General features: G+C 40.0%; 2 protein-coding genes and 1 long non-coding RNA gene across 13 annotated transcripts in view; 1 reads left to right on the top strand and 2 right to left on the bottom strand.

Annotated features, from left to right (window-relative positions):
* Positions 1-461: 461 nt before the first annotated feature.
* Positions 462-21,492, bottom strand: LOC128908219 (uncharacterized). Its single transcript, XR_008465882.1, has 3 exons — positions 15,014-21,492; positions 5,407-5,681; positions 462-3,364 (listed from the first exon to the last, which is right to left on the bottom strand). It is a non-coding gene; the product is annotated as an uncharacterized LOC128908219 (long non-coding RNA).
* AP4S1 (adaptor related protein complex 4 subunit sigma 1) lies at positions 5,436-25,497 on the top strand. Its single transcript, XM_054197937.1, is given in 8 exon segments — positions 5,436-5,573; positions 5,575-5,595; positions 8,068-8,122; positions 8,125-8,264; positions 9,707-9,793; positions 10,881-10,949; positions 14,076-14,087; positions 22,843-25,497. Coding segments are annotated over 8 exon segments (651 nt in total). The 3' UTR covers positions 22,972-25,497.
* Positions 24,611-27,677, bottom strand: part of HECTD1 (HECT domain E3 ubiquitin protein ligase 1) — a 64,580-nt gene continuing 61,513 nt past the window's right edge. For all 11 annotated transcript variants that reach the window (XM_054197920.1, XM_054197928.1, XM_054197931.1 and 8 more), the window contains 3 exons: positions 27,236-27,386; positions 25,946-26,090; positions 24,611-25,564 (listed from right to left, as the gene is read on the bottom strand). In XM_054197920.1, coding sequence (XP_054053895.1) covers positions 25,427-25,564; positions 25,946-26,090; positions 27,236-27,386 — 434 coding nt within the window. In that variant the 3' untranslated portion in view covers positions 24,611-25,426. The remainder of the gene's footprint in view (positions 25,565-25,945; positions 26,091-27,235; positions 27,387-27,677) is intronic.

The following is a 27,677-nucleotide window of genomic DNA, read 5'->3' as shown; positions in this document are numbered from 1 at the left end:
GCGGCGCGGTGGATGCCGGGAAATCGCTCTCCCCCGCCTCCTCCCGGAGGGACGAGACGGCGGAGTGCGCACGCGCAGGAGGGAGGTGAGCGCCGGGGGCGGGGGAGCGGGAGCCCCCTCCCGGGGCCGAGGTGGCGGCGCACCGCCCCGGGGCCAGATGTGGGGCGGCCGCGCCGGGGCAACCCCTCGTCGAGGATGGGGGAGGTCCCGCCCCGCCCGCGGCCCGGCCCTAGGTGGGTCGGTGTCCGGGTTGGCGGCCCCAGGCCCGGCCGCGGCGGGGGAGCCCGGCCGGGCGGTGTCCGTCCGCCCTGAAGTGAAAAGCGGAAGCGGTGGCGTGAGGCCGTGGGCGGCGGAGCTTGGGTCCGGCGGCGCCGCGGCAGCTCCGCGCCTTGGGAGTGCGGAACGCCCGCGGGAAATGCCGCTGGGCCTGGGCCTGGGCCTGGGCCTGGGCCTGGGCCTGGGCCTGCTTCCTAAACCGGCCTGCAAACAGCACATCGGCCTTTAAACCCTGAAGTCTGTTAAAACTCAGTGCGGTTTACTTCATGTTGCACTGAATTTGCCCCGCAAGGAGGTGGTTTTAGAATAGTTTTCTTTAAATTTATGACATGTCTCTGAAGTTGTCTAATCTTTTAAATGAATGGTCATCTTCACAGTATCTCAATGGCTGCGCGTAGCGTGTTCCCTCCTTGATGCGAAGTTAAAGCGCACAGTGTTCTCTATTCAAAAGTCTTCTCCACGTGAGGAAAGTTTTGCAAGAAATTACAGGTTTATTTGGTCTGGCTCGGTTTTATCTGTGACAGCAATGCCGTCTTTGGTGCTGTAGTTTGGATATGGTGAAATTACCTCAGTTGCAAAACATCGCTCCAAAATGCAATATTTACAAATTATCATGACATCCTGTTTGAAATGATCTTAGATCACCCATTGTAAGTAAGATAGGAGTTTGGTTTTGCCTCTCTTCAAAATATTTACATGCTGTACTCATTCAGTAAGAAAATGCCTGGTTTCCTAAACAGGGCTCATTCTTGACAGAGCTGGAATTCCGTTAACTACTGGAAAAAATAAATACTGCTTGACTCAGTCCTGGTGTTTCCTTTCTCTACTAATCTCTCATCAGGTGTGTATTGATATTTCAGTGGGTTTATCCAGTCCTTCCTTTCTTCTCCATTAAATCATTTCCTACTAACACTTCATCCTACAGTCTTCCTGATGCCATACAGACTGGCCAATCTAAATCTAACTCCTTTCCACCTCAGCTGATTTTTTTCATTGTCTACTGACAGTATCAAATCATTACTAAAAATTAAGACCTACCTCATAACCAGTTTAGCCTTTTGTTTAGCTCCAATCTTATGGGACATTCCTTATTCCTGAGTATATGGGAGTTGCTGCAATTTAATTCCGTTACTATATTCAGCCAGCATTTTGACAACTCAACAGCAAAGGAAAACTTTTTTACTCTTTCCTTCCTCCCTGACTTCCCTAGATTAATAAGGTTGCTTTTTAAAAATCCCTGATCCTGAAGTTGAATGCAGTATTTTATTTTAAAGCCACATAAACACAGTTGTTTCATCTTTGGATGAATTAGAATGTGTACAGCAATAAGATCTAGAATACAAAAATAATTATCATTATGGTTAAATATTAATAACACTGCATGTGACTTTTTTATTAAAGCCTTGTGCATGGTCTGAACAAAAATAGGAAGAGCAAGGGTATCGATAATATGAGCAGTCTTCATTTGCTACATTTGTCTGTACAATAAATCCATAGTCAGGAAGCTCAGTAGCCTAATATATACCTCAAAAATATTTGTTCCCAGGCTGTCACCTGTTTGTGCCTCTACCATTTAGTCATTTTTTTCTTTTCATTAATGCTTTAATTCCCATGTAACCCCTTTTGTTCTGCATTTAGTACACACATAAAGTTCAGCTAGATGTCTGCATCCAGAAAACCAACTTGTTTGGAGTTGGGCAGTGCAGTAAATTATTGGCTTACAGTTCTATCTATCTAACAATTATTTTTAATTCCTGGTGAAGCATATCTGTAAAAATGTAGGCATGCATTTCTTGTTTGCTGGATTTGATCTCTTATTTACATTTTACTTGAGAGCCCTAGAATGTTGCAAAACTTTGTTAAAGCACAGTAACTAAAATGCTTCTAAATCTGTGGACATTGACTAGAGTGGTTTTATCTTGAGAGACATAAATATAATTTGAATAGTAACTCTACTGCAAGAAGTCTCACACTCAGGTTGTGTTTCTGTTTTTATAATTTATGTGTCAGAGTATGCATAAATATTGGTGAAATCTTTGACAAAATAATTAATATCAAGTGCTTGTACCTACTGGAGGAAAAGTTAAAATTAAGTTTAAAATATGTTTTATATTACTGCATGTATAATCTGCTGGGTTGGCCGTGCTGGAGACTTAAGACCTTTATATCCGCAGAACAGGTATTGCAGGCTTGGCCTCTCTAAGAGGTCTCAACCAGTATCTGAAAAGCCAGCATTTAGGGGTGTGACTCACAAACAGGGACAACTTACTTTGAGGTGTCTCCTGCGGTTACGCTGCCTACAGAGCTGGCATGGCCTGGAAGCAGTTCCTGAACCATCATGGTTTCTGTTTCAGGATTTTGAAGCAAACGAGGCAGGTCTCAGTTTGTCTTGAAATAAGAGGCTGGAGTTACCTGTACAGGCAGGGGGGGATGATCCTGCTTGGGGGCAGTAAAATCAAGAAGCATCTCTCTTTATGAGCCCAGGTCCTTAGTCTTCTGCGTATGTGCTGGTTTAGAAGGAGTTAAAGCCATTGTATTGTAAGTCATCAATGACTACATACTCCATAAATCTACCAGCCTGAGTCACACAAGCCGATCATGATACCAGTTTTCTCTCATAGATATTTATCTGCGAGAGATACTTTAATGAGGGTGAGATCTAACACAGTGTAACAACGCATATTTAAATCACAGTGGTTAAACTGTACGTCTTTTGTGTGCATGCCAAATTATCCTTACAGAAGAAATATTTTGTAAAGGAAATAAATGGGAGTGCTACTCAGTCACGCCAGAAGGTAATTTCTTTTGAAGGAAAGTTTGCAATTTCGAGACTTCTTACATCTTCCCCAGGTGATACCTTCTGAGGTTTTTGTTTCTAGAGAGTCTTCATTTTGTGATAGAGTTTTGTAGGCGTTTTGTAGATGAGGTACGCATGAAGCATACACTGTAGGCTGTTCTGGCCAAAATTTCTAATGCATGGTTGACTGGGGTGAGGAGAGCTGTACTTGACAGTCCATCAGAATCTGGATAGTCCCTTCCAGTCTTCTGTTCCTAAGCGCATTTGTGATGCAGATAGTTGCCCACTGACCTGGAATGAGACAGCCTATTCATTTCTGACAAACAGCCTTCAGATAGCAATGTCTTTTCATTACTAAAATGAGTAAAATAATGGCAGAGATATGAAAGGCTTGCATCTTGTCACCAATTCCCTTGAACCATTTGATTCTGTATGCATAAAAGCATCGTAATTTGTCTGTATGTGCGTGGATACACGCAGCCATGTGCGTGAGAATGCGCAGAAACGCACAGAAGAATTGTAGCTGAAGAAATGGAGCTATCTTTGTAAGCAGAGTACTCGTTATTGATCATAAAAGGTAGCTTCTCAAATAGATAGAACTTGATGAAGGAATGGGAGTTTCTCCACCCATCAACATGCACAGATACGCTTTTTGTTTATTGTACTTCACAGGACTCTTTACATCTTCTATAGACAAAACTTATTTTAACATATAGTCTGTATCTGAAAGCTAAGATGAAAGGAGAAGAAATAAACTTTGTTTGGTAGAAACAAAACTCAGCAATTTCTTTTTTTTGCCTAAATCGTGCAAGCATATGTTTTTATTTCTACAGGTGATTTTTTCAGAATTGTTTTTAAAGGAGATAAAAAATCTTATGATATTTTTAACACTGGAGTTATTTCCAAAGTCAGATTCCACAGCTATGCTTGCATGCTTTTTGTATCTTTTCTAATTTGTACATCTAAATCATATAGATAGTTTATTCTAGTATTTCTGCACAAAATTGTGTACTTGTGTTGCCATTTGTATGAGCAAAATTTATGAATAAAAGTTTGGAAGCAGTCTTTGGGACTGTTGGGAAAATACTTACAAAAAAGACTAGTGATATTGGTGGACCTCTCCCCTGTAAATGTTAATCACCTCTTCTAAAACTGTGGTTAATGATTGTCTCACAAATTACAGATAAAACTTTGGAGTACTACTATGTTTTTTCCTCCATTACAGCATTATTTTGTTTTTCTAAATATATCTATTCCAAATAAAAGCATTTGTGAGGATTAGAAAAATAACCCTGGCCTAAAGTGTTTTCATATGTAAACCAATCTAGGCCATTCCTAAGAATGCACAGAGATGCAATAATCATAACATCAGAAAGGGATTAACTATGTAGAAAGATTAGGTTAATAAAGGAGTAATTAGGATTAGGGGCCAATCCTGCAATAGGATCCATACATATAAGTTCTTCTTAGATTTTTCATGTCATATATTGCTTAACAGTAGCTCCAAATACAACAACTCTGTCAGTGCTCTGGGCATAATTTTACTGTCCTCCCGTTCTCAGGTCCCACTTGAATATCCACAGACATGTTAAGCCTCAGGTTTTTACTCTTCTAGGATGGACTTGCGCAACTTGCTAATTTCCGAGAACAGGATTTACACTCCTTACCATTCATGACTAAATTAATAAAATAGTTTGGAAACAAGTTTTTCAAAACAGAGCGCTATTAATTCATGCTTCAGCAGTACCAAACACAAAGATGAAGCATAAAATTATGAAGAAAAAAAAAACCCATGTATGTCTCTCTCATTATCTGTTTAGCTCGGACAGGCACGTTCTGCAGTTGGTAGCAACAAATGCATAGATTTTGGTCTCCTGTGTTTGAGCTTGCTGTTCTTTTCATTAAAGTAATGGACAGCATTTCTTATGTTGTTCCTCTTTCAGACCACCACCCGAAGTAGCTTTAGGTTTCTTTAGGTTTCTTTTGCTTGTGAGGTTGGTCCTTGCTGGAGTGGTTCATTCTGAGCTAGAAGGAGTCATTCATTTTTATCATTACTTCTTGGAAGCTTTGTATCCAAAAATGACTAGGTCATCTCATTGTTTTACCTTTGTTTATGCCTCAAAATATTAAGACATCTCTTCTTATTGCAACTCTAATTTCAAGCATCAATACAAAATAGAATGGGGGAAAAAGAAAAGAGACACATGTGAAGCACAGAGAAGATTATACAGGTGGTATTGTCCCATTTAGTTATAAGTGTCAGCCTAAGCTGCCATCCAACAGTAAAGATCCCGTCATACATTTCCATCTGGGCCCTTTTTTGTCTTAATTACCTGGTTTATTCTTTCTCAGAGACCCACTTATGCTAGTTCAGAAGCCTGGGGCACGGTGGACAAGGCGTGTGCACCACTGCAGCAGCATTGACCACATTGACCAACGTCCATGATTCTTCTGTTGGAGTGAATCAACAAAAGTGCGTTCCTCTTCTGGATGTAAAGAAGACTTCTCTGTGTCTGGCAGAGGTGAGAAAGCTCTGAGACTGTCACAGTTCCAAATGGACTGTCTTGTCCTGTGGATTGATCCTGGACTTCTGTTCCTTGGAGGTGTCCTACGGACAAGAGCAGATCAAAGAGGAATTCACGGAATAACAGGGGTAAAAGCTTTCTTGCAGATGTAGGATAGCAAGGGAAGAGTCCTCCCTGCTAGCTGATGTACCCTTTGATCCTTTCCTTCATCTGAGGGGCTTGTGAAGATTTAGGGGAGAAAATGTCCTACTCATCCTATGCCCTTTCAAATGGAATATCTGTTTTGAAGAGTTGTGTGTAGGGGATAGTCAAGGCAAGAAGGGGATTTAACTATTTCCTCTGATACTCACAATTAAGGGTTTATATTTGTCCAAGGGCAGCATGTCTCTTAGAAAAGCATCCAGTCAAAAAATAATACCTTTTGGTGAAGTTTTCTTTAAAGCAATGTAACTGCTCCCAGGATGCTTTCCTGTGGGAACTTCTTTGTCTGTTGTGGGAATTTTCCTTTTATTGTTCACTGATTTTTGTGAATTTGGTGTGTGATTTCCACCCCCCCTCCAATCTAATTGTAAAACTATTTAAATCATATGGTACTTTTTCAATGACGAGAAATGCCCCTGCTACATTTTGTAATATTTATACTAATTTACACTACTAATAATACATATTTGGCAAAAATTAGTAATTTTTTTTCAGTTCTTTAGCTCTTACAGTTACAATTTTAGTGTTTCATATGGTTTAAATTTCCTTACTGGCAATGCTTCTGAGGCTGTAGATAACACTATACATAAATTATCAATCTTCACTTAGTTTAGAAATGAATTCTCAGTATGAGGTCTAATTAGTGAAGATACATTTAGTACAGAAATCTGAACTTCTTTGTGTATGGTGTAAATCACAGTACACTGAGGAAAATGAGGTCGCTTTCTTGAGATCCAAGTGATGATAGTAGAGGTGACTTTTCTTTCAGAAAATAGTTAGGTGGCCAATGTGAATCAGAAGTAAGCAATATTTAATATCAGCACGATATGTTGGGATTTTTTTGTATCGGTGTCCTGAAGGATTTAGATGGTATCACCCATGAATGGTATATAGACAGTTTACTGAAGTTGTTAATAATGTGAGACAGCACCTATTGAGCTTGCCTTTTTATAAAAAATCAGCATATGTTTAAATATCTATGAGGTTGCTGACTCAGGCACCTATTTTTGGTTTTCCTATTTTTTTTCCCTTTCGCTTTTCTGCATTAAGATATACTGTTGTTACACAAAGAGCTACACTGTGTCATTCTGTGTCTTCCTGATACTTTTTTTTTTCAGCTTGCACTTTCTCAGAGGAGCTATGAGATTTTAGGAGAGAGTATTTGCATTATACCTTGGTAAAGCACCAGGCAAGGAGCGACTCCTCAGAACTGGAATAGAGAAATAGCTTTTGTGGTAGTTGCTGTATTTCCAGCGCATAAACCTCAAGAGCATTTTGGCCAATAAATCTGTGATCCAAATAGAGAGTCAGATGGAAAACATTACAGTGACTGTGTTCTGGCATTAAAGAAAATAACCCAGAACTTCTATTTCAAAAAATTACATCTGCAGCTTACCTTTTTTTGCTTGCTTTTCAAAACACGAAAGATTTCAGTTGTTTAGCAAGCAGATTCTGATATATGCTGTGCTCTTTTTAATAGCCTTTTCCATTGCACGTTGCATGTGACATATTTATATTCTACAATGCCGTGGCATTGCGTGGATTAATATTCATTTAGATTGAGATTAAGCTGTTTTGTGTAATGAATATTAACAGATTTCTCCTTAGCTATCAAAGACTCACACTTGGTTTTCATTAAGTGCAGAATCTCCCTTTCACATCAATGTGGGAAATTAGACGGGAGAAAACATATTTCAGTTGCTCCTGGTCCACCTCAAGATGTGTACTTACAGATATTTATTTAGGAAGCTCTCATTCTGCGTTAAAGAAATGGTCATGCACTTCCCTTTGTCCTCTCTCCCTTCAATCTGATGTCAGGATGGTATGAATGAAATTGTTAAATACAAGTCACAAATAAAAAAAAAAGCCCATAGGCCAATTTTGCTCTTATGAGCTGTGTTAATCTTATGTTTTGGTGTTGAGCAAATTTCTGATAATGTTCTCAAACTAATTAGCATGTGGGAAGAAAATGGTGAGTAGATTTATGGTTTTTGTTTACTCCTCCAACTGCCGAAATCCTACAAAGAAATTAAATCGCCTGATAATGTGAAAGCTATTATTTATTAGATAGTTTGTGATTATTTGTGTGAGAAAAAAAAATGGTGTTTTACTCACAGGATGCATGCAAAAGATTAGAGATTTTTTTTCCTATATTCTATGTTTTGGCAACAAACAGTCTTAAATATGTGCAATTCTGGGCAGGCTAGCTTTTAGGAAGCTTTTATAATGCCTATGTATACTTCTTTTTTTTTTTTTTTCCCCTCACAGAAATACTGTTGATTTCTGCACCCCGTATTCAAATCTACTGCTGAGATCAACAAAAAAAAATGATAAAATTTTTTCTTATGGTAAACAAACAAGGCCAAACAAGGCTCTCTAGGTATTACGAGCATGTAGAAATTAATAAACGGACAATGCTGGAAGCTGAAGTAATCAAAAACTGTCTCTCTCGTTCAAAGGATCAGGTAAGTTTTGTAGTTTTTCCCCTAGACATTTTATTTTATTAACATCTCACATCTTTCATGTCAATAATTCTGAAAACACATCAGTTTCTTTTGCAGGTCATTCTTTCATTTCTACCTGTGAAGAAAAAGATTCTGTTTCTAGATTATGTGTTCACTCGGATGAACTGTTATTCTGCATTGAATAAATATGTTTTTCTGAGGCTTACAGAGATTTTGGAGTTTTGTGCGTCACTGTCACGAAGATTCCTCCTCTTTGAAGAAACTCAGAAGTCCAGGCAGAATTTATTTTATCCTGTTAGTTGCTTCTCAGTAGAGGTTGATAGAGATATTACGCCTGCTTTTCCAGAAGGTAGTAGGGATAGTACTGACAGCTCCAAGTTTAAATAAAAAACTGAGGAGAAAGGATTTCAAATCATGAAATTGATATTTAAAACACAGAGGGTTTTGGAAACACATATTTTTAGGCCTCCATATTAGGCATTTTTATGTTAAAAAAATGTTCACACTTTCTGCAAGAAAGTCAGAAAACTCAAAAGTTGCAAAATTTCGTAGATGAAAGTTGACATTTTCATGGCTCACTTAATCGAGCCATTGGTTCTTTAAGAAAAACACCAAACTTAGCAAAACTTTTGAATACATTGACTTGCATTGGAGGAGAAATCTGTGACTTGGGATGTGAGTGGGGGTTTCTGGTTTGTCTTCTGAAGTCAGCTGCTCTACTTTTTGTTAATTACGTATGTCCTTGAACAGTGGTCCTCACGTATTTCATTCCAGAAAACCTCAGAAAAAATAGCAGTTCCTATATAGTACCTTAGTTCACAGAATTGACAGTGGCTAAAGAAATTAGCCTTCTCCATACTGCTTGCAAGAGCATCTCCAAACCAAAACTTCACCAAAAGAACTAACGGTGTGCTGCCATTTCAAGGACTGAGCAAACTAATACTTGAAAAAATGAAGGCGGCACCTTGTAAAGCAGGGTATAACAGCACCATCTGCTGGCTGCCGTCTTACTGTGAAAGACATGTGATTTGCCCCCCTGGGTCTGGAAGTCTAATACTCTTAATTTTTATATAGAAATACTGATAATTTTTTAAATATGAAAATTACCTTGAAGTTTTCTCTTTTGGAAGTGCTTCCAAAAGAAGATTTAGGGGAAGTATTGACTTGTAATGCCAAACAAGTCACTTCAGTTCTGTAAATTCCAGTTCTTCCATTTAAAAAGTGGCAGCATGTTTTCTGCCAGTGGATGAAAAGTTTTTGTGTAATAGTCGTTCTACCAAATTTCTTTCAAGTCAAAATTGTTGGGTGGATCTTGGGAAATCCATTGTTCTTTGTGGGCCTGAGGAACATGAAAGCTTAGCCTCTTTGAGCAATCTGTGCTTAATAGTGTTGTATGCTTAAAATGGCAGCTACTATGTTTGACTCATTTTCCTTCTACGTAGTGCTCTTTCATTGAGTATAAGGACTTTAAGCTGGTCTACCGGCAGTATGCAGCCCTTTTCGTAGTCGTTGGAATCAACGAGACAGAGGTAAGAAATTATATACGCTCTGGAAATGAGAGCTTGTAGTAGTCATGAGCAAGAACTCAAGTCTTTTTCCAGCATGGAATTTTGCAATACCAATTACAGAATTTCGAGGAGTTACTGCAAAAAGACATTTTTATTTCTGTGAAATAAAAAGAGGTATAAAAGAAAATGTATGTTTGACTTTATTCTATTGCAGTAGGCTGAACTGTTATCACGAGGCAGTCTTCATGAGCCTTATACTGATTCTGCTTTCTAAATTTATGTTTGATTAAACGAATTTATGTAGGTTGGGGTTTCTCAACAAATGTTAGCATTACAGCCAGATCAGCTGTCTCATCTGTGGTTACTTCCCAATTGCTCATTGTTTTCAACCTCCTTGGCCAAAGAAAGAAATTCTCGTACTGTCAGCTAGAAAGATGCCCATTTATTCTATTTTTTTAAAAAAGTGGGGGGAAAGGTATTTACTTGAAAATTGACAAGTACTGTTATTTCATCTCTTCAGGCTGACTCTGCGAGGTTTACGTTGATTCCCAGTTCTCAGAAATTAATCCATGGCTTACTATTGGAGACTTTAAGTGGGTGGTGTGGAAGGTAGCTGCTGACTACCACACTGTCTTCAAGCCAGGGTTACAACGGCATGCAATTTTGGCCAAATCCTTTTGGCTCTGCTACACCATACAAAAATTGCCGAGCTGTACTGCTGCGGCGTGGCCTGGCTCTGTGCTGTGGCTGGCTGGGGTCACTTCAGCGCGGGGAGACACAGCCTCGTTGGCCGTATCTGCCTAGCTAACCTGGGTGATGGTGGAACAAAGGATGCAGTGGGGTGGCAGCAGTCCAGGCGAGACAAATCCGTTGGGTACTGCTGTGGTTACTCGTGGGGCTGGCCTGAAGCTTCTGCCCCTGAGCCCTCCCTTTCTCTCAGTACCTCCGCTGGGTAACCACAGTACCTCTCACGATGGTGGCCTGGGCACGCGCAGTTCATTGTAGTTTTAGCTGTTTTTCATACACCACAAACTGAAATAACACAAAGAATTCTATTACATTTTCTAGCTATTCATTGCATATTCACTTGTTTTTAATTTAATTTCAGAATGAGATGGCAGTATATGAACTAATTCATAACTTTGTGGAAGTTTTGGACAAATACTTCAGCAGAGTGGTGAGTGAATGTATTATGAAATATTTCCTCTCTTTCAAAGCTTTAGGGAATATGTCATTTTGGGGAAGAAATCAAAGGAGAAATTTTTTTTTTCATATCCATGTAGAATTTCGAATACTTCAGCATGAATATTACCACTGTAAAAAAAAAAGAAAGAAAAAAAAAAGAAAGAAAAAAAAAGCAGTACCAGTTCATTTTTCAAAGTAAAAGTATACGTGGGTTATAAATCATCAGACAGGGAATACCAGAAATATTTCTGTTAGAAAAGCATGTTTTTATATGCTTATACTCCGCGGTTTCTTTGGGTTACCTACTCTTAAATTAGCCACTGGCATTTTATACATTTTAAATAAAGAGGTTTTTCTTTACAGTTCCTTTTTTGCAGTTCTTAGCATTACATCCCCTAAATGAACTTCATTCATGATAAAGATTGTGTAAGCCTTAAGCAGGGAGCTGACATCACTCTCCCTGAACAAGATCAGAAGGATGGAGTAAAGGCAACCTCAAAAACCAGTCTGTACTTGTGCTCCCCATATTGTTGTCATGCAACAGTGGATATCTGATAAAACTGCTATTATAGAGATAGTAATTTTGTTAAGGATTCAACGTCAGTCATGGCTCCAGTTAAAATGACACTGCTCCTTTTGGTGGGAGATATTTTTTTTGTTTGCTTGTTTTTACAAAGTTTGAAAATGCAGCATTATAATCCTGGTTAGAACATGTGCTATTTGTTATAAACAAATTTGCCTGAAATCATACTTCAGCACAATTTCAGTTTATCTAATCTATGCTGAAATGTGTTGGATATCCCTCTCAGAAAAAAGGACTGGATAGAATTTCCTTCGTAGTCTGTGTGCTTGAAGTCATTACGTTGGTAATTATACATACAAGAGACCAGTATGCAGGGTCTGTAACTGGTTTCCCAGTCCTAGTACCACAGCAGACATGGCAGAGGAATTCAAGGACATGCTTGAAAAAGTCATCTGCACCCTTCACTGCATAGATGCCTGGCAAATGCTTTAGGCTGTTATCTCAACCAACGTCGCACCAGCCTGCTGAAACAGCTGGTACTAAGTGTATCACTTTCTGACTATACTGAGTTCAGAATTTGTCTCTTCGAATTGTTACGATTGCAGTCCCAACCTAAGAAGTGATAACCAGAAATGGAATTTGATCCCGGCAGCACAGGAATGCACAATAAATTTAGTCACATCTTAGTTATTTAATTGAGCTAGTAGTTGCCAACCACTTCTCAAGTTTTATTTATTTTCTTCACTTGAGGCAGAGCAAAAATAGATGTGGTTCTTATACGTATAAATGTAGTATATATAATTCCTTGACCACATATGTAACCAACCACTGATAGCTGTTAGAAATTTGCTGAATTCATCATACAAGAGTTTTTTGTATTTTCCATAGCATTTCAGGTTTGAAACTAGGGGAACCGAAAAGGGGGGTGGTTAAAGAAATCTCCTGCCATTCTGTGGTTCTGTTTTTAATAGCATATAACATGATAAATAGCAGAGCACTGAAGAAGAGGGCTATAATTCTAGCTGGGGTTTCTGTCAGAAACCACAGAGCAAGAAAGTATAAGTCTGTACTATTATGGATTAATGTTCAGGATTTGCATAATTTTAGCAGAATCCCAAATTATGGTGATGACAACGGAGACAGAACTCTGGGAAAGGAAAGAACATCTGTCCTGCTCTAGAAGGACATTTTGTCATCTATTATTTTTAGGCTTGTGAGCTTTAAACATTCTCACATACTCTATTTTTACTAATGCAGTTTACAGAGCTTGAATTCAGATATCAGAGCAAACATTAACAGAATTAGGGGGAAAGCTTTCGGAGTTGCTTGTGAGATGTAATTCTGAGTCCTGTTCACTTTTATATGGTTACCCATGGAAAACTCTGCATGCTGTTCAGAATACATATTCCAACGTTTTCCGTTACTTTTTAATGCTGAGGGAACTTAAACTGGTGAGGCTCTTAAAACACAGTTTTTGAGACGCATAAAAAAATTCAAATTGAAGAATGGCAGAGTCACTCAGCGGAGGCCTGTAGAGTAGAACTGGTCCAGTTTAGAGCATCTTTAGACCATAGAAGTAGTAGCAATTTTAGCACTGGGAACTCTTGCTTAAAACCCCAGGGATAGACTGTGAATGGAAACCATGTTAGCAAACTGAATCCCCTCTTTCAGCAGATAAAAGATTCCCTCTTTCAGCAGAGACTAGGGAAGCTCCACTTCAACTGCGAAAGATCTTAACTGCTGAGGCTGTGATTAATTGTTTCTAAGTTTAGACATTCAACTGAGGCACCTAAGTTAGAAGTTTGGTCATCCTAAGCTCCCATTACCAGCAGCGGAGACCGATGAGTATCTCGAGAAAGTGAGTCATGCCTCAAGTGTGCTGAGTCAACTGTTGAAGATAGCCATCTCTTCTGTTGACTGCAGAGAGACCACAAGGGCTTCTAACTCAGATATTTTGGTTAAATGAATAAAACTACTTGGGGTAAATCCAGGCCAAGACTAGAAGGGAAGTGATGACTGTGAAGAATTGTGTTGCTGGGGCTGGAGAATAGTTAGAAGCGCTAAGGGTCCAAAGCCTGGAGTTACCTTCGCTCTCCTAATGTATCCAGCCATGGCTACCACAGCGTGGGTATATACAATGTTGAGATTTTGCTGTTGAAATGATTTGCAGCAACATTTTTAACTGTGTTTTTCTATAAATTGTAAACTTGGCATTAAGATCCTGTTTTTGCAGAAGGCGGAAAAAAGAAGATAGGGCCGGAGTTGCCATGAGATGCTGGCTTTCCACCCACTCATTCAGATGGCACTGCCTGTATTTAAATTGTTACTTGTGGGTGATGTCAGTGGGTTTTTCTAAGTGAAAATTTCAGAACATTAGCTTTTGTTACGGAGGCAGGTAACACATCAAAGGCAAAGCAGTGCTGCAGGAAAGAGCATGCAATTGTACAGACCAGAACAGAAACCTGAATCACCCTAAAATTCTGTATCGTTATTTTGAAGAGTTTCTTTATCCTCTAAAGGGACGTGTAGTATTTAATGACTATGAGATGAAAGATCAAACTGTAACTAATGGTTGTCTATCTCTTTGCCTTGCAGAGTGAATTAGATGTATCCTTTTCACTATCAGAAGTCTATTTGTCTCTCTCTTTTTGGTGTATGTTCCAGTTCATACTGTCTTCATAACACCGACTGTCAAACAGTCAAGGCAATGCAGAGATTTCACAAATTTTGCACCTACAGTAAGTAGCACCTTTCTGAAAGTATGGCCCATGTTCACAAGGGTCACCCATTTAAATCCTCAGTCATTAAGATAAGCCTAGTACCCTTTAAAGTAAGACAGGGAGAGCCTGCTTACAGAGAACTAAGTACCATTAACATCTAGACATGAAAAGTTATATTCATGGGGGAACTTTCAGAGTTAACTAATTATTAGTTCCGGATTTTACTTTTTTCTTTACGTTTACAATAAAATAGATATTGAAATAACTGCAGCGATAAGAACTGAATGTTACAGCTGCGTCTTGAGCCAAATAGCGGTAGCGTCATTGTAAGATTAGGTTTGTGCTTTGACCTTGCTTAATGAAAGTCTAGGTGAGTTCTACTTTCTGTATCAATGGAAAAAGAGAAAGGCCTGGGAGGACAAAATTCAGGAAACTAGGCATTGCCACAGGTACCTTTTTCTTTTCCTGCCCCTCCCTTACACAGCTGTATTTTCATGTGTAAGATGTGCAGGGTATTAACTAAAACATAATTTAAAAAATGAACTAAATCCAAATACAAACAATTAAGCACAAATAGCAAGTAAATAAAATACAATATTGAATTAAAAGCAAACTAAACCAGGAGAATGTAGCACAAACAGTCTTCCTCCTCAGTTCTTCCAGTCCCACTGCCTGCTCACTCTACTCCAGCAATCCTTATGCCTATGGTTGTTGTTGGTTAAATGTTGATCTACTGGTAGAAAGCATTTCAATTATACACCCTGAAATACAGTTGCCACCCTGGAATCAAATGCTGTAATTTAGTTTATTTACCTTATTTAACATATGAAGAACATAGAACTATTCTGTGATTTTTCTTGTAATTGTTCTTACTTCTTTGCTGAAAAAAAAGAAAAAACACAAAAGGAAATAATTAATTTCACTTTTATAAATATTTCAATGCTTGCTATATGCTGGAACTCTGTCTCATTTACTGAACTTAATTTTATATGTGTGCATATGTATGTGTATATATACTGTCTGTATTGCCTTCCTGAAATTCACAAAATGCGTGGCATTAACCTAACACTCCTAAATTCACTTACAGAAGAGCAATAATGAAATTTCAGCATGAAGGGACTCTTAAGGTCTCTGAGTGATTGCATGACTATATTTTTTGTATTCAGTTGTTATAGTTAAGGTTTAGAACTATGTGCCCCTGTGTATGAACTTCGCTGAATTAGGGACTAACCTGACCTATTCAGTAATTATACATAAAAATAGTCCCCTATGTTCCCATATGGTGTACTTTGAGCCTGCAATTACCTGATTCTCTTTATCTTAGATCATTTGGAGTACTGATGATTCTAAATTCTGCCTGCCTTTGATCATCCTTTTCATACCGAGAGGAACTTCCTGTAGTTACACGCTTACAGTTACCACCAGGAGCCCATTTAATAGCTGAGACAGGCCGCTGCATACCCAGCAAGCTTCTGCATACACCGTTTAGAGACGTTGTTGCACTATATGCCAACACTGACATCTGCAACAGGTGCGATACGGTGTCTGAATGAGGCCTGTAGAAATTCATCTTCTACACGGGTCTCATCTGCGTGAGGGTGTGAACACAAATATTGGGAAAATAGGAGAGTGCATTACTATCTTATTTGATAATACTGGAAATAATATTGGAAAAGCTCATGTCTGATATATCTCTTCTCAGCGTGTGTGACATATGAATGATGTACATAATTTTTCCATTCAGAAATGCACTTTTCTACATTATACATTTCAGGAAAATTTTTAAAATAAAACATTGGGCTTCTATATATGTACAAAATAATTCTCCCATTTAGGAAAAAGAGCTTTTCCTAAGTTGAGAGGATATGTAAAGTAGTTGAAATGAAGTGAGAGACCCTCAGCATTAAATGTAAAGCAGAGGTGTAACGATGAAGAAGTGGGCTGTTCAGGATTGTATTTATTTTTGACAAGAGCTTGAATAGCTGGCCCAGAAGAACAATATAAGATCTGCACTACGAGTGTCTTGGACAGATGTTAATGCAGTGCAAGCAATAATCCATCAATATGCCTTTCATAGTGTGTAAAATAATATCCCCACCTGGGATTAAACCATTTCCTTTGCCAAATAGTCTTAACCTAACTCTTATATTCAGTACAGCTAGCTTGGATGCAAAATATCTGATGGAGGAAGTGCTGTCTGAAGGTCTAACAGCAAACACCAAGTAGTATTTACAGAATCTTTGTATACAGAATATCTGGTGGGAGACTGTCACGATTTCCTGTCTCTGTGCAATTATTTTTGTGTACGGATCCATAGGAAGTTTATTTCAAAAGTGATAGTGGCTATTCTACATGGAAAGTAGTGTTTACTAATGTGGAAAAAATAGTAGGAAATTACATGAAACCAAAAAACATGAAAAATAGATCATAATCATGGAAAGCTATTCACTCAGGCACAGAGCAAACCCCTGTTAAGTCTAAAGGCTGAGATCGTCGTGCAGTTGAACTGATCCTGGAGCCCATGCTAAGCTGGCAGCACGCGTACTCGTTCTTAAAGCTCCCCCAGCCGCAGTGCGGGACCCCAGTATTCCTGCCATCGCAGCTCCTGCTAACGCAGGACTCCAGCCTTTATTTAGGTCCAAACACCCCAATTCAGCCAGGGCACCGGCATCCGGCATCCTGGCTTGCATCACGGCCTGAGCCTGGAGTCAGCTGTCGGGGGGGGCACCTTGGGCACCAGGCAGAGACTGGCTCCCTTCTGAATCCTGCCCAACAGGATTCATATGTAATGTGTATATGTACGTGTGGCATAGGTGTGTGTGACACCAGACACTGCAGGAACAAGTGCAAAGTTATCTATCATCTCATGCATACTGCAAAAATGAACACTGATCAGCTACTGGCCAGCTGAGTAACTTTAACTCTAGAGTAGCCACGGTTTTTACAGAAGCTTTTAGGTGTGAATTGTTATACGATGTCCGTTACACGATGTCCACTTTCATTCCGAGAGTCAGACGCATACTTAAGGGTACCTATGCCAGAATGACATAACATTTCTAAAGTTGTTTGGTTTGCTTTTAAAATATCTGTAAGTCACGTTGTGAATGAACGAGTACTGAAATTGTCCTAGGGGTGTTGCTTCCGAACATGTTAATAGCACTACTTGAGCCTCACTTCTCTGTATGAAATAAGCGGGTGGGATTTTCTGTAGCTCTAAAACTCCAGCTTGGGTGGTGTAGGAGCTACTTTCCTGGTGTGATGGTGACAAAGGGGACTATAAAAATGCAAGTGTTACCAGAGCAACTTTGTAGGGAACGGTATGCTGGTAAGCATGAGAGTTTCTAAAATTACAAAAAGTTGACTTTTCTACTGCTTGAACTGGTGAAGCAAAGCTCACTTGAAGACATGTTATTAACTTAGGGAAGAAACAGATACTTACGTTCCTCTTGTGGGAGGGGAGGGGGAAGACAGGGTGCTCTAGGACCAAGCATTTGAAGAATGTTGTCTTGCTCCAAAAAAAACATTACATTCCATTGCAACTAGCTGCTGCTGCTCCTAGGATAGATAAAAAGCTGTGATACAGGGAATGCTTCATGTGAATCAACTGTATTCTTCAGTCCCCTGTGGAATAACACTTTCAGAATACAGTGCATTTAAGTAGTACGGAAATTGAATGATGAATTTATTCTGGGAGTTTATAAGGATATACTTCAATTTGTACTTTAAAATAAGTGGGTAAAATGGAAACCTCTAAGGATTAGCTTAAAACTGTTGAATATCACAGAACTTGAAGGCACCATTTGTCTCCTCTTTAATGTCAGCATAGTCATTCGAGGAAGAAGTGGTCAGGAAGCATTAAATGCATTTCAGTGCCTAAAATTTGCCTGCCATTAGATAGGCTAAATGTTACTTAAAGCAAATGTTAGCAAAGATAAAATCGGAATGTGCGACTCTAGCTTAAAAAAAGAAGCGACTCCAACTAATCTGTAGTTGAAGATGAATGTCCAGGATGGCAATCAAAGTTTTGTAATGCTGTATATTCAGTAGCAAATCATCTGCCCCATAAGTACCCATGCTGTAATCTACAAAGCTTTTGTTTGTGCTCCTGGGTGTGTTACCTGATCACAAGGTGTTGGCTGCACTTTATCATCTTTTAAGCCTGTACACACCCATAATTACTTGCCTGGAAAATCCTGAGATATCTTAAAACGTCTCTATATGAAGATGTTATTAATCACATGCAAGTCCTAAACGTGCCTTTTTCCTTTCCTCCCCCATCTCCTGCTTAACTATCCACCTCTGTAATGTTTTGGGGAAGGAGACACAAGACTGCATCGTATTTACCTCCGGTATGTGCCATAAAACCTCTTCGTGATAGTAGAAAGTACCATTAATGTCTTTAATAAGGACAGCCCTTAAATTTACTGAACACCAGCGTAACATTTAAATACCAATTGTAGTAGGTGCCATTTACTTCTCCTGCTAGGCACGCAGCCACAACAGCATGGGCTGGAATCTGTAAACCCAAGACAGCAAGGGCTCACCTTTTGCCTCGGCTGACAGCTTGGTGAGAGTATTTCCTAGCTGGGTGCTCTGAATACTTTTGTTACGGACTTTTATCTACAGATGCAGAGATTAACACGTGTTTTCATCTACAATACTTGTTTAAAAGTTCCTGTTAGCCTCTGCACGGATCTAGTGAAAGTCCCTTGATGGGCAGCCCAGATTCTTACTGGAAGGAGGACCTTGAATGACAACTCTGGGTGGAGCACATGGCAGCGCACACGCCGGCTATAGCTTTTTCCTGTTCCGAGTTGCTCAAACTGGTTTGCTTTCCTGCTTTTCATCTGGGCGTGGATTTATGACTTCAGGGCTTTAAACCCTGAAACTTGGGGTCACTTGCCAAACAAGTGACAGGTGGGGAGGATGAGCCTTGCTGAGGCTGAGACATATGTATCGCTCCCTGGGCCGGGCATTCAGACGGGAACGGCTAAGCGGTGCACGTGTGATGAGATGTAACTGTAGAGCACAGTCATGAGGAGTTAGAGGAAGGGGAGAAAAGCCAAGGTTGCTCCCCGTGCAGTCTGAACATTTGCCGAGAACAGCACGGTGAAGGGAGGTGGGAAGGGAACTGAAAAAGGAAGCCGGGCTGTTAGGTTGAGGGTAGAGGGTAAGGAATGCCTTGGGACCTTCCAAAAACCAAGGTGCTAGATCTTTCCAGAATGATATTAGTATCCCCTTTCAAACTGCAGGTGAAATCATTGGTTCTGGAATGATGACCGAGAGATTAACGGGTTACAGATGGACAGAAACCACACCACCGTTTTCTGTGATTTTGAAATAACCTGGAATGGCCCTGCAGGGGAACTGATGTCTCTTTTAACCATATTGGGTTTGAGTGGAGCAGCTCCAAGATCCTTGTTGGTGTGGCTGCAGTTTTCCTGTGACGTGGTATCAGCTCTTCAGGAAATGCAGCAGGGGAAAAAGCAGTGCTAAGTGCGTTTAAATGTTTTCTTAAACAAGGTGATGCAGAAGAATAAGGTGGGAGTGACAAGTTGCTGCATCATCACTGATCCTGGTTGATCCAGTCTCCTGGGTTTTACATCCTTGGGACTCTCAAAGGAAGAGGAAGGCCTGGCCAGGCAGGAGCTCTCGCTCTGCTGTGGGAACTGGAGCGCTATGAATCAGCGGTAGAGCGTAAAAATTAGAAGCCAGGAAGAGTTGGCTTTATCACTTGTTGAAACCTGAATGGAATGTTATCTAACTTCATTAACAGATCCCCTTGCCCTACGTAGAGCAGCGCCAGAGGTGAACTAAGCAGCAGCAGCAGAAGAGCTGTCTTCCTAAAAATACTTACATTACTGGAATAAAGAAATCCTAACTTCTTAGATTAAAAGATTTCTGCAAAGGCTGATTTACTTGAAAAGTATACCGCAGGAAGAAATTTGTCTCAAGTCTTTAATCTGCCAAGCAAAGTAAACCAACTACCTTTTGTCTCTGGAACCGCTTTTGTAGTTTTAAGGACAGTACTGCTCCTCGGTACAGAAAGGCACGAGACTGACTTTTAGAAGCAATTCAGGCCTCTGTCAGACTCAGGAAGAAGTCCGGTATTTAAAATTAGGTGGTTAAATTTAGACCAGAAATTAGAAGTTACCTGATGAACCACAGACGTGCCCAAGATCCTGCTGAGAGCTATAGTTTCTCTTCCTCACATAACAGTAACTAGTAGTAGTTATCTGGGAGCCTGAATTCTGCTGCTACACGTAGCTAGACACGCGGTGCTCCTTGTCAAGCAGGACGCATTTGTTGGAGCAGCGATACAATTAATTGCTTACGCTCCGGCACAAATAAACAGCAGTGCTGAGTTCGGCCCAGGGCACTCACAGCAATTTGAAACGTCAGGGGAAGGTGACAGCCTGCTTAGCTGTATTCTCGTCAGCTTGAACACACGGCTTCATCCTACAATTCAGCCTGGGCGACTTCAAGCTTCTACTTCATCTGTTCGAAGGGAGGTCAGAGGCAAGGCTCTGTGCCCTCTTCTTGCTTTAACGTGTGCAGCAGCAGCAGTCACCAAGACAGGGACAAAAACTTCAGCTTCTCTCATGGCTGGGCTGACTGTCATACTCAAGAACTTTTACAGAGAGCAGGAGAACTTTTAAGTAGAAGGCAGGAGGTGCAGCTGCTCCCAACTCAGCTGGGCTTGGGAGAGGCTCAGGTTTCAGGCAGGCAATGTTTCTACTGTGACATTTTAAAAGAAGAGACTGAGCCAGTCGTCGTTATCTGAAGTAATGACTTGGGCTTCTGAATCCGAGAGAAAGGATCACAGAAAAATCCCTCTCTGCATTCCTAAGTACTGGCTTCAGCCCTGGTTCTCTAGAACCTTCGAATCGTTGGATGAGTCTGGCTTTCACCGCTCATTGCAGGGAAAATAAGGCACCTAACTCAGATTAAGGCATTCCCTTCTCAAAGCCAGGTGCTAAAGAAACAAGGGATGTTCAGTGTTACTTAACTAAAATCCATATCTTGAATTCAGACCTAAGATGGTTCACTGTCATGAGCTCACGTCCTTGCAGCTCTGGTGGTTTAAGGTGGGTCTCCCCACCACTTGCATTTATCATTTAGGATGAGAAATATATACAAATATGTGGCTCCCCTGCTGTGGTCGGATACAGTTCCGTACTCCCACTGTTCCTGCTCTTTGGCAGAGCAGTGGGGCAGACTGCTGGAGCTAGATCCACTGGAACTCCTCAGACAGAGCAGTCCTCTTCAATGTCTGACCATGTCAAAAAAAAAAAAAAAAAAAAAAAAAAAAAGAGACTTAGGCTTTATCACGCTGAGCGGAGGCAAACGTTAATGCACCTCAAAAACCTGGCACTTGCATCTCCGCTGATTAGAAGGGAAGTCCACCAACATAAATACAAGGACTACAGCAAAACCAGACCAGCTTCCTGAGCTCAAACCATAGCGTCAAAAATAGCGTAAGGGGCAGAGAAGGCCCTCGGGAGACTCGTGTCAAAGTAGGGAAAAAGGTGTTGAAAGATGTATTTAGAAGTTCCTGTGAAGTATCTTGCCAGCTCCACTGCGGTTCTCAATACACAGGCAAGAACTAGAAGGAGCAAAGTGAATGCAAAGCTGATCTCACAGCGAAGACGACATTTAAAGAGCAGCAACAGGTGGAGCGGAAGGCCGAGGCGGGGTTATTCACCCTCTGCCCATGCCTATGCGTGTCACTTCGGCCTAACAGATGCAGCCAGCAGGCTTTTTGGCCGTGCCTATTTCCATTTCAGGTTCTGGTGATAAATGGCAACGTAAGAGTCTTTTTTCACTAAGGGACCCTTGGCAGTTGTTCCGTGGGTACCCAGACCACCGCTGTGTGCAGAAGAATGCCCGCCGCTTAATACCACGGTAAGGCCCGTCGTGGTTGGGGTTTGGTTTGGGTTTGTTTTGAGACAGATGCTGTTAGATAACGTTATGGAGAGACGGACACGGTTATGGACAAATTTCATGTATCACAACTGTACAAATTCATCTTGTTTCAGATTATTTAGGTGAACATTACAGATTACTAATATCTTTTAGAAAGTATTTAAAATATTAACCATTTATTTACTTTTGCTCTTCTTTATGAGATTTATTACTAGATCAGTGACTCGACTTTACATATCAGCATATTCCTCAAGCTATTTGCAAATTGTGTTAGTAACTCCAGGTAAGGAAAATTTGAGAATCAAATTTTAAGAATTTGACTGACAGTTGCTTTTCTATTTGCATCTTCACATTCAAGGTTGTTATCGCTTGGTAACATTTTATATTCAGACAGTACATGGTACTCGGGCAGACAATAAAATTAGCCACCCACATCCAAGTTCACCTTGCTTTTACTACTGTGGGGTCATCTTCCAGGACGGGACACTGCCGGGGCTTCAGCTTCTCTACTACAAACCTTTGACATCTCTGTGGTCAGGAAAAACACGTCAGTTAAACTGTTTCCCTGCCTCTATTAAAATAAACAGGCAAATAAACTGGAGTTAGTTAAGAAATACCTATTTTTGTAAGCTTCCATTAAAGACTAAAGGCGCTTAAGATTTTCTCTGAATTATCTTCACGTTGTTCAAAATATACTTAACTTGAAGCGTTTCTAGATCATGTTCAATTTGGACAGAGTGCACATCATTCTGGATGAAATGGTGCTAAATGGGTGCATCGTGGAAACAAACAGGAACCGAATTCTTGCCCCTCTGTACGTGCTTGACAAAGTGGCAGAAAGCTAGGAAGATGCAAGACTGACTACAGCATTTTACAAAAGACAGTGAAATAAATCATCAGGTGTGTCCCGCCAGCAGTTTTCTGATGTCCTAACACTGCCTCCTGCAATATTCAAATTAGTCGGAAAATAGTTCCTGTTTCTCCTATACGCTACCTACCTAATGGAAGGAATAGGTAGGACAGCTAACAGAAAGTGGAACGTTCCATTTCAGATGCAGCAAAAATCTTCCTAGAACAGTCAACATTTTTTAAAATGGACCGGGGATAAAGTCAAGGAAATTTACACGTGACCATCCAGGCATCACTTTGAATTACGTAGCCTTGTGCCACACCTAGAAGACAGAAGATACGGGAATATAAATTCAAACCAAGTTTCAGTGCTTCTTTTAAGCACCAATTTAATTTTTTTATTTTCATACAAACGTACCGTAAATTAAAGTTCGGTAACTTTTATGACCACTTTTAAACTAGATTCAGCCTTCATCAAAAAGCTGGTTTCACTCCCTTTTCCATGTAAGTCATGGTTACAAAAGAAATGTAAATAAGTACAGATGTAGTTAGGATTCCTGCATACTCATAAGTTGTAACTGGAAGTATTTGGCACTTAAATATTATAACATTAATAAAAGATAATTAAAAAAAGTGTGATCATCTTTTATCATGTTGGCTTCATAAACTACACAAAGTCTTTTCTATTTTGGCACACCAGCGTGTATTTTTTTTTTCCTCTTGTATATTCTATCCATGCGTCATGATTAAAAAGGTTTACAAAAGATGAATAACACAAGCTATGCAAGTTTCTCAGTACAAGCCAGGTACCAAACCAGATCTTCCTTCTGGCGTAGGAGGATGTAGCTACGCTAACTTGTATTCCCAGGCGTACAACACGCCGATTTGTACCTGTACGCTACGCTGGAAGTCACTGAAGAGTTACCAATCCGAGCTTAACATCACCTACCTTTCTAGAATTCAGGTATCTGGCTCCTTCTTCAGATCCCCCACCGGATATCGAGCTTTACCTGCGAAAGCACATAACGCTCACATCTATATTGCACCTAGAAAGCAGGGTCTAAGGAGCAGAGTGTTAAGTGTTATGTGGGGGAATAGTCCACATACCTTTAAAATAGTAACACATTCAAAAAACCACACTGACATTGGATCTGGAGCAGATACTGACACACGAGGTTTATTCAACTGTTTTGTTGAAGCCCAATAGGCACGGGGGGAGGTGGGCGGGTGGAGATTCCCTTTCAGTTTTGCATTGGGGAAAATTTCAAGATGATGCCTGTAAAACCCCGTGACTAATGCTACGAAAAGAAATCTGGCATCAACCTGGTTTGTATGTGTGAGGCAGAAGCTTTTGGCAAGTCCTCGCTCAGCAATGGTGCAAGCAAAGATTGTTACCAAAGAGACCTGGCACAGAGCAAAACTCACCACACACATTCAACTAAAATCATAATTTTTCTTTTCTGGTATCAAGTACTTAGATGTATCATTTCGCAAAGACTTGAGCACAGAGATGGGCTTGTGAGATCAATTATCGCCACGCAGTTCTTCTAAACTGTGAAAAAAGTATGGCACATTGGTCAGAACAGGTACAGAGATTTAATAACATGAAGTATTAGTGAAGTATTCAGGAGCCAGTTTTATATGTTGCAAACATTTTAATGATTACTTTTGAGCTTACACATTGGTGGTTTTTTTAAACTTCAAACTGCAACAAGTTAAATAAATGTTTATAATATACAAAGAAAATACAACCAAAAGTAAAACTTGCTTTAAGTGTGCCTTGCACTAGGAACCAGTGTTTTTTAATAGCTTTATTGTTGAGCTGCACAAACACACTTAAGGATTTGATCTTTATAGCAGGGCATTTGAGAAATCAAAATATATTCCCACTTGAAAGAAGAAAAAAAAAAAAAAGTTGTGCATGGTTATATGCAAAAACCCACTAAAATACTCCAATAGTGCAGGCATCATTAAAAAAGAAAAAGCTGGAGATGCCCGTTAACTCTAAGTTTTAAGGAAGCAAGTTTCCGACCAGTTAGCTTAAAGCCAGCAAAACAGGGATCAGTGATGGCAACTGTAGTGTACAAGGTATTAAATGACAAACTTTACACAAATACACTGTTAGAAATTTGTATCAGTGAACACTGAAAATCTGATGATCTGTTCTTTGGAACAGTCAAACAGAACCACCTTAATTTCCAGTTGTGCAAGCCCTTGAAGCATCACACAGTGTTCTGTGCCAATTTCTTGCTGGCTGTGTAGTTACAAGGATTTATTTTGTCATTAGCAGCTAACAAACTTATTCCACATGTTCCTAAAGCCTCACAGGTGAAAAAAAAGGCAAGTCTCATCAGAGCACAGCGTGGAGATCATATTTTTTGCACACAAACACAAGAGGCTTCGCTAGTATCAAAAAAACACTTTCTCGTGTCCCGCATTGCAGTCAGCGGCTCAGTTGAGATGGAAGCCTTTCTCCATTGTAGCAGCCAGCAGACGCTCTCTCATGATCTCCTCGGAAGAATACTCGGGCAACTTCAGGTAATGCACACAGGTATTCACAGATGGGTAACTTGCATCTGTAGCATCAACCTGAGGAAAAGAACGAAGGGGTTTTTTAACGCCAGTCGCTCACAGCGTTCGATACACAAGTTAGAAGCTGTGAGGTTCTCTAATTCATGGCATTTCCTGCATACATAACACCACTTGTCAAGAAACAGTTGCATCAGGAAAGCTACAGACCAACTTACATTTACCTTATATGTACATTAATTCTTTTATATTCAAATATGAAGTGAGAGAACAGACCTGAAAGAGAGGTCAGTACTGAAAGCTTAGCGTAGTGTCATAAATTAACCTCCCCCCTCCAAAAAAAAAAAAATACAGACCCACCAGTGCTACTTCTTAATGTAGCAACTATTACATTCAAAAGCCAAAAAGGCTGGTTTGAAGGGCCACCTGAGGAAGCCGTACCTTGCGCACAACGGTGAGCCGGGGATGTAGGTTTGCCAGTCCTCCTGGTGGGAGTGTTGAACAACCAGTGGTGAACTGGAGAAAAGCCTTCCTTTCATCTGAAGACATACCACACAAGACTCTCACAAATCGAAGGAATCCAGGGCTTAAAAATAAACGAAAATAATTAGTTGCGACAACATTACAAGAGAGTGTTTGGGTGGTTTTTTACATTTCTCTGGAGTTAGTCACATCTAAGCGGTCATTGTAAGGTTCTAGTGCCTGTTCAATATTAAGAATAAAACATCATAAAACCCATAAAAATATTTCTTTAATCTCCTTGCTGAGTATTACACAGAAAAATGTAGGTAAAGAAGAACTTCTCTCTATACTTATCTCGGAGTATTATTTGTGAACCTTGCGTATGAATGGGTAGAGAAGTAGGCAGAGCTCAGACCCGTCCTATAAGAATGATCCAGCTGACTATAATCTTCAAACTTTTTCTGTAAACGCTTCTGCAGTATAAAGCCTATTCAATTTATATATGATTTGATTTCTATCCTGTTAGAAGACCCTCATGTAAGAAAAACTGGAGAAACAGATTACAATAGATCTTCAAGGAATCCTCCACATAACCCCTCTGTCATCCATCCAGCCGAGCCCAGGGAGCGAGGGGGAGGAGAGGGTGTGAGGAAAGCTGAAACGCGTTCTCGGGCATGGGGAGAAGACTCGCTCCACCCAGCATCTTAAAGACTGACTGGGATCCTTCAACACGCTTGTACTAACACAGTTCCAGAAGTAATCTGTATGTTATTGCTACCAAACATGACAAACAACAAAACCTAACAAACCCTGAAACATGGAGACCACCTCCCGATAGCCAATCACCAGCACGTTTGTTCCCTGCTAAGTACATTTCCTTTCGTAATTAGACTCGAAGAGAAAGAAATAAGGGACAAATAATAACCGTACCCAACCAAACAAATTATAAACACCACCACAGATGAAAGTATAAACTCTAAAATGCGATTTTTAATAACCTGTATTACTAGTTAGTTGCCATTAATTCCCACTAGTTGTTCACATTTCAGGATTTTAATTTTTTTTATCCTCTCTCATCACAAAAACACCAAGCACCTTTTAACTTATCTGTTGTAACGTATATGGTTATTTCATGTACTGTTAGACAATCATTTGCTCTTCTGTGACCACCAATCCCATCCAATTTGGCATCTTCATCTAATAAATATTGTGGACTTTTTATCACTTAATTTTTAGCTACTGTTTTGAAACCACTCAGAATGTAAGTACCTATCTCGTGTATATCCCAGTTTAGGTTCAGTATAATTGATGATATCCTCAGCTGCCCAAGACGGCGACTGATTTCCACAAAGAATCATCTGAACTTCTTCATGGCTGAAGGAACTCAGCTTCTCCATTGGGAAGACTCTGTTGAAGCCATCTTTAATTTACACAAGATAGAGTTATAATCAAAACAATGTTTATAAAATAACGTCAGCTTTTCAATTATATTTTAATCAACCCAGAATCAACCACCAGTTTCTTAATTAAGTTAAACGAAACCTCTTCAAGACTAAAAATGGCACAACTAATGCAAAGGTGTTGTGAAATGAGTATCTACTGCAAGATTCATTTAGAAGTTTGTTTTTGAAAGCCGGTCTATGCCACCACTTTAAACCAGCACACCCTGAACATCGATTAGTCCTCCCGACTGCATATACATTCTGCCATA

The sequence above is a fragment of the Rissa tridactyla genome, chromosome 4 (genome assembly GCF_028500815.1).
Source record: "Rissa tridactyla isolate bRisTri1 chromosome 4, bRisTri1.patW.cur.20221130, whole genome shotgun sequence".
NCBI lineage: Eukaryota > Metazoa > Chordata > Aves > Charadriiformes > Laridae > Rissa > Rissa tridactyla.
The sequence above is the reverse complement of the archived record's forward strand: the minus strand, read 5'-3'. Positions and strand labels throughout refer to the sequence as shown.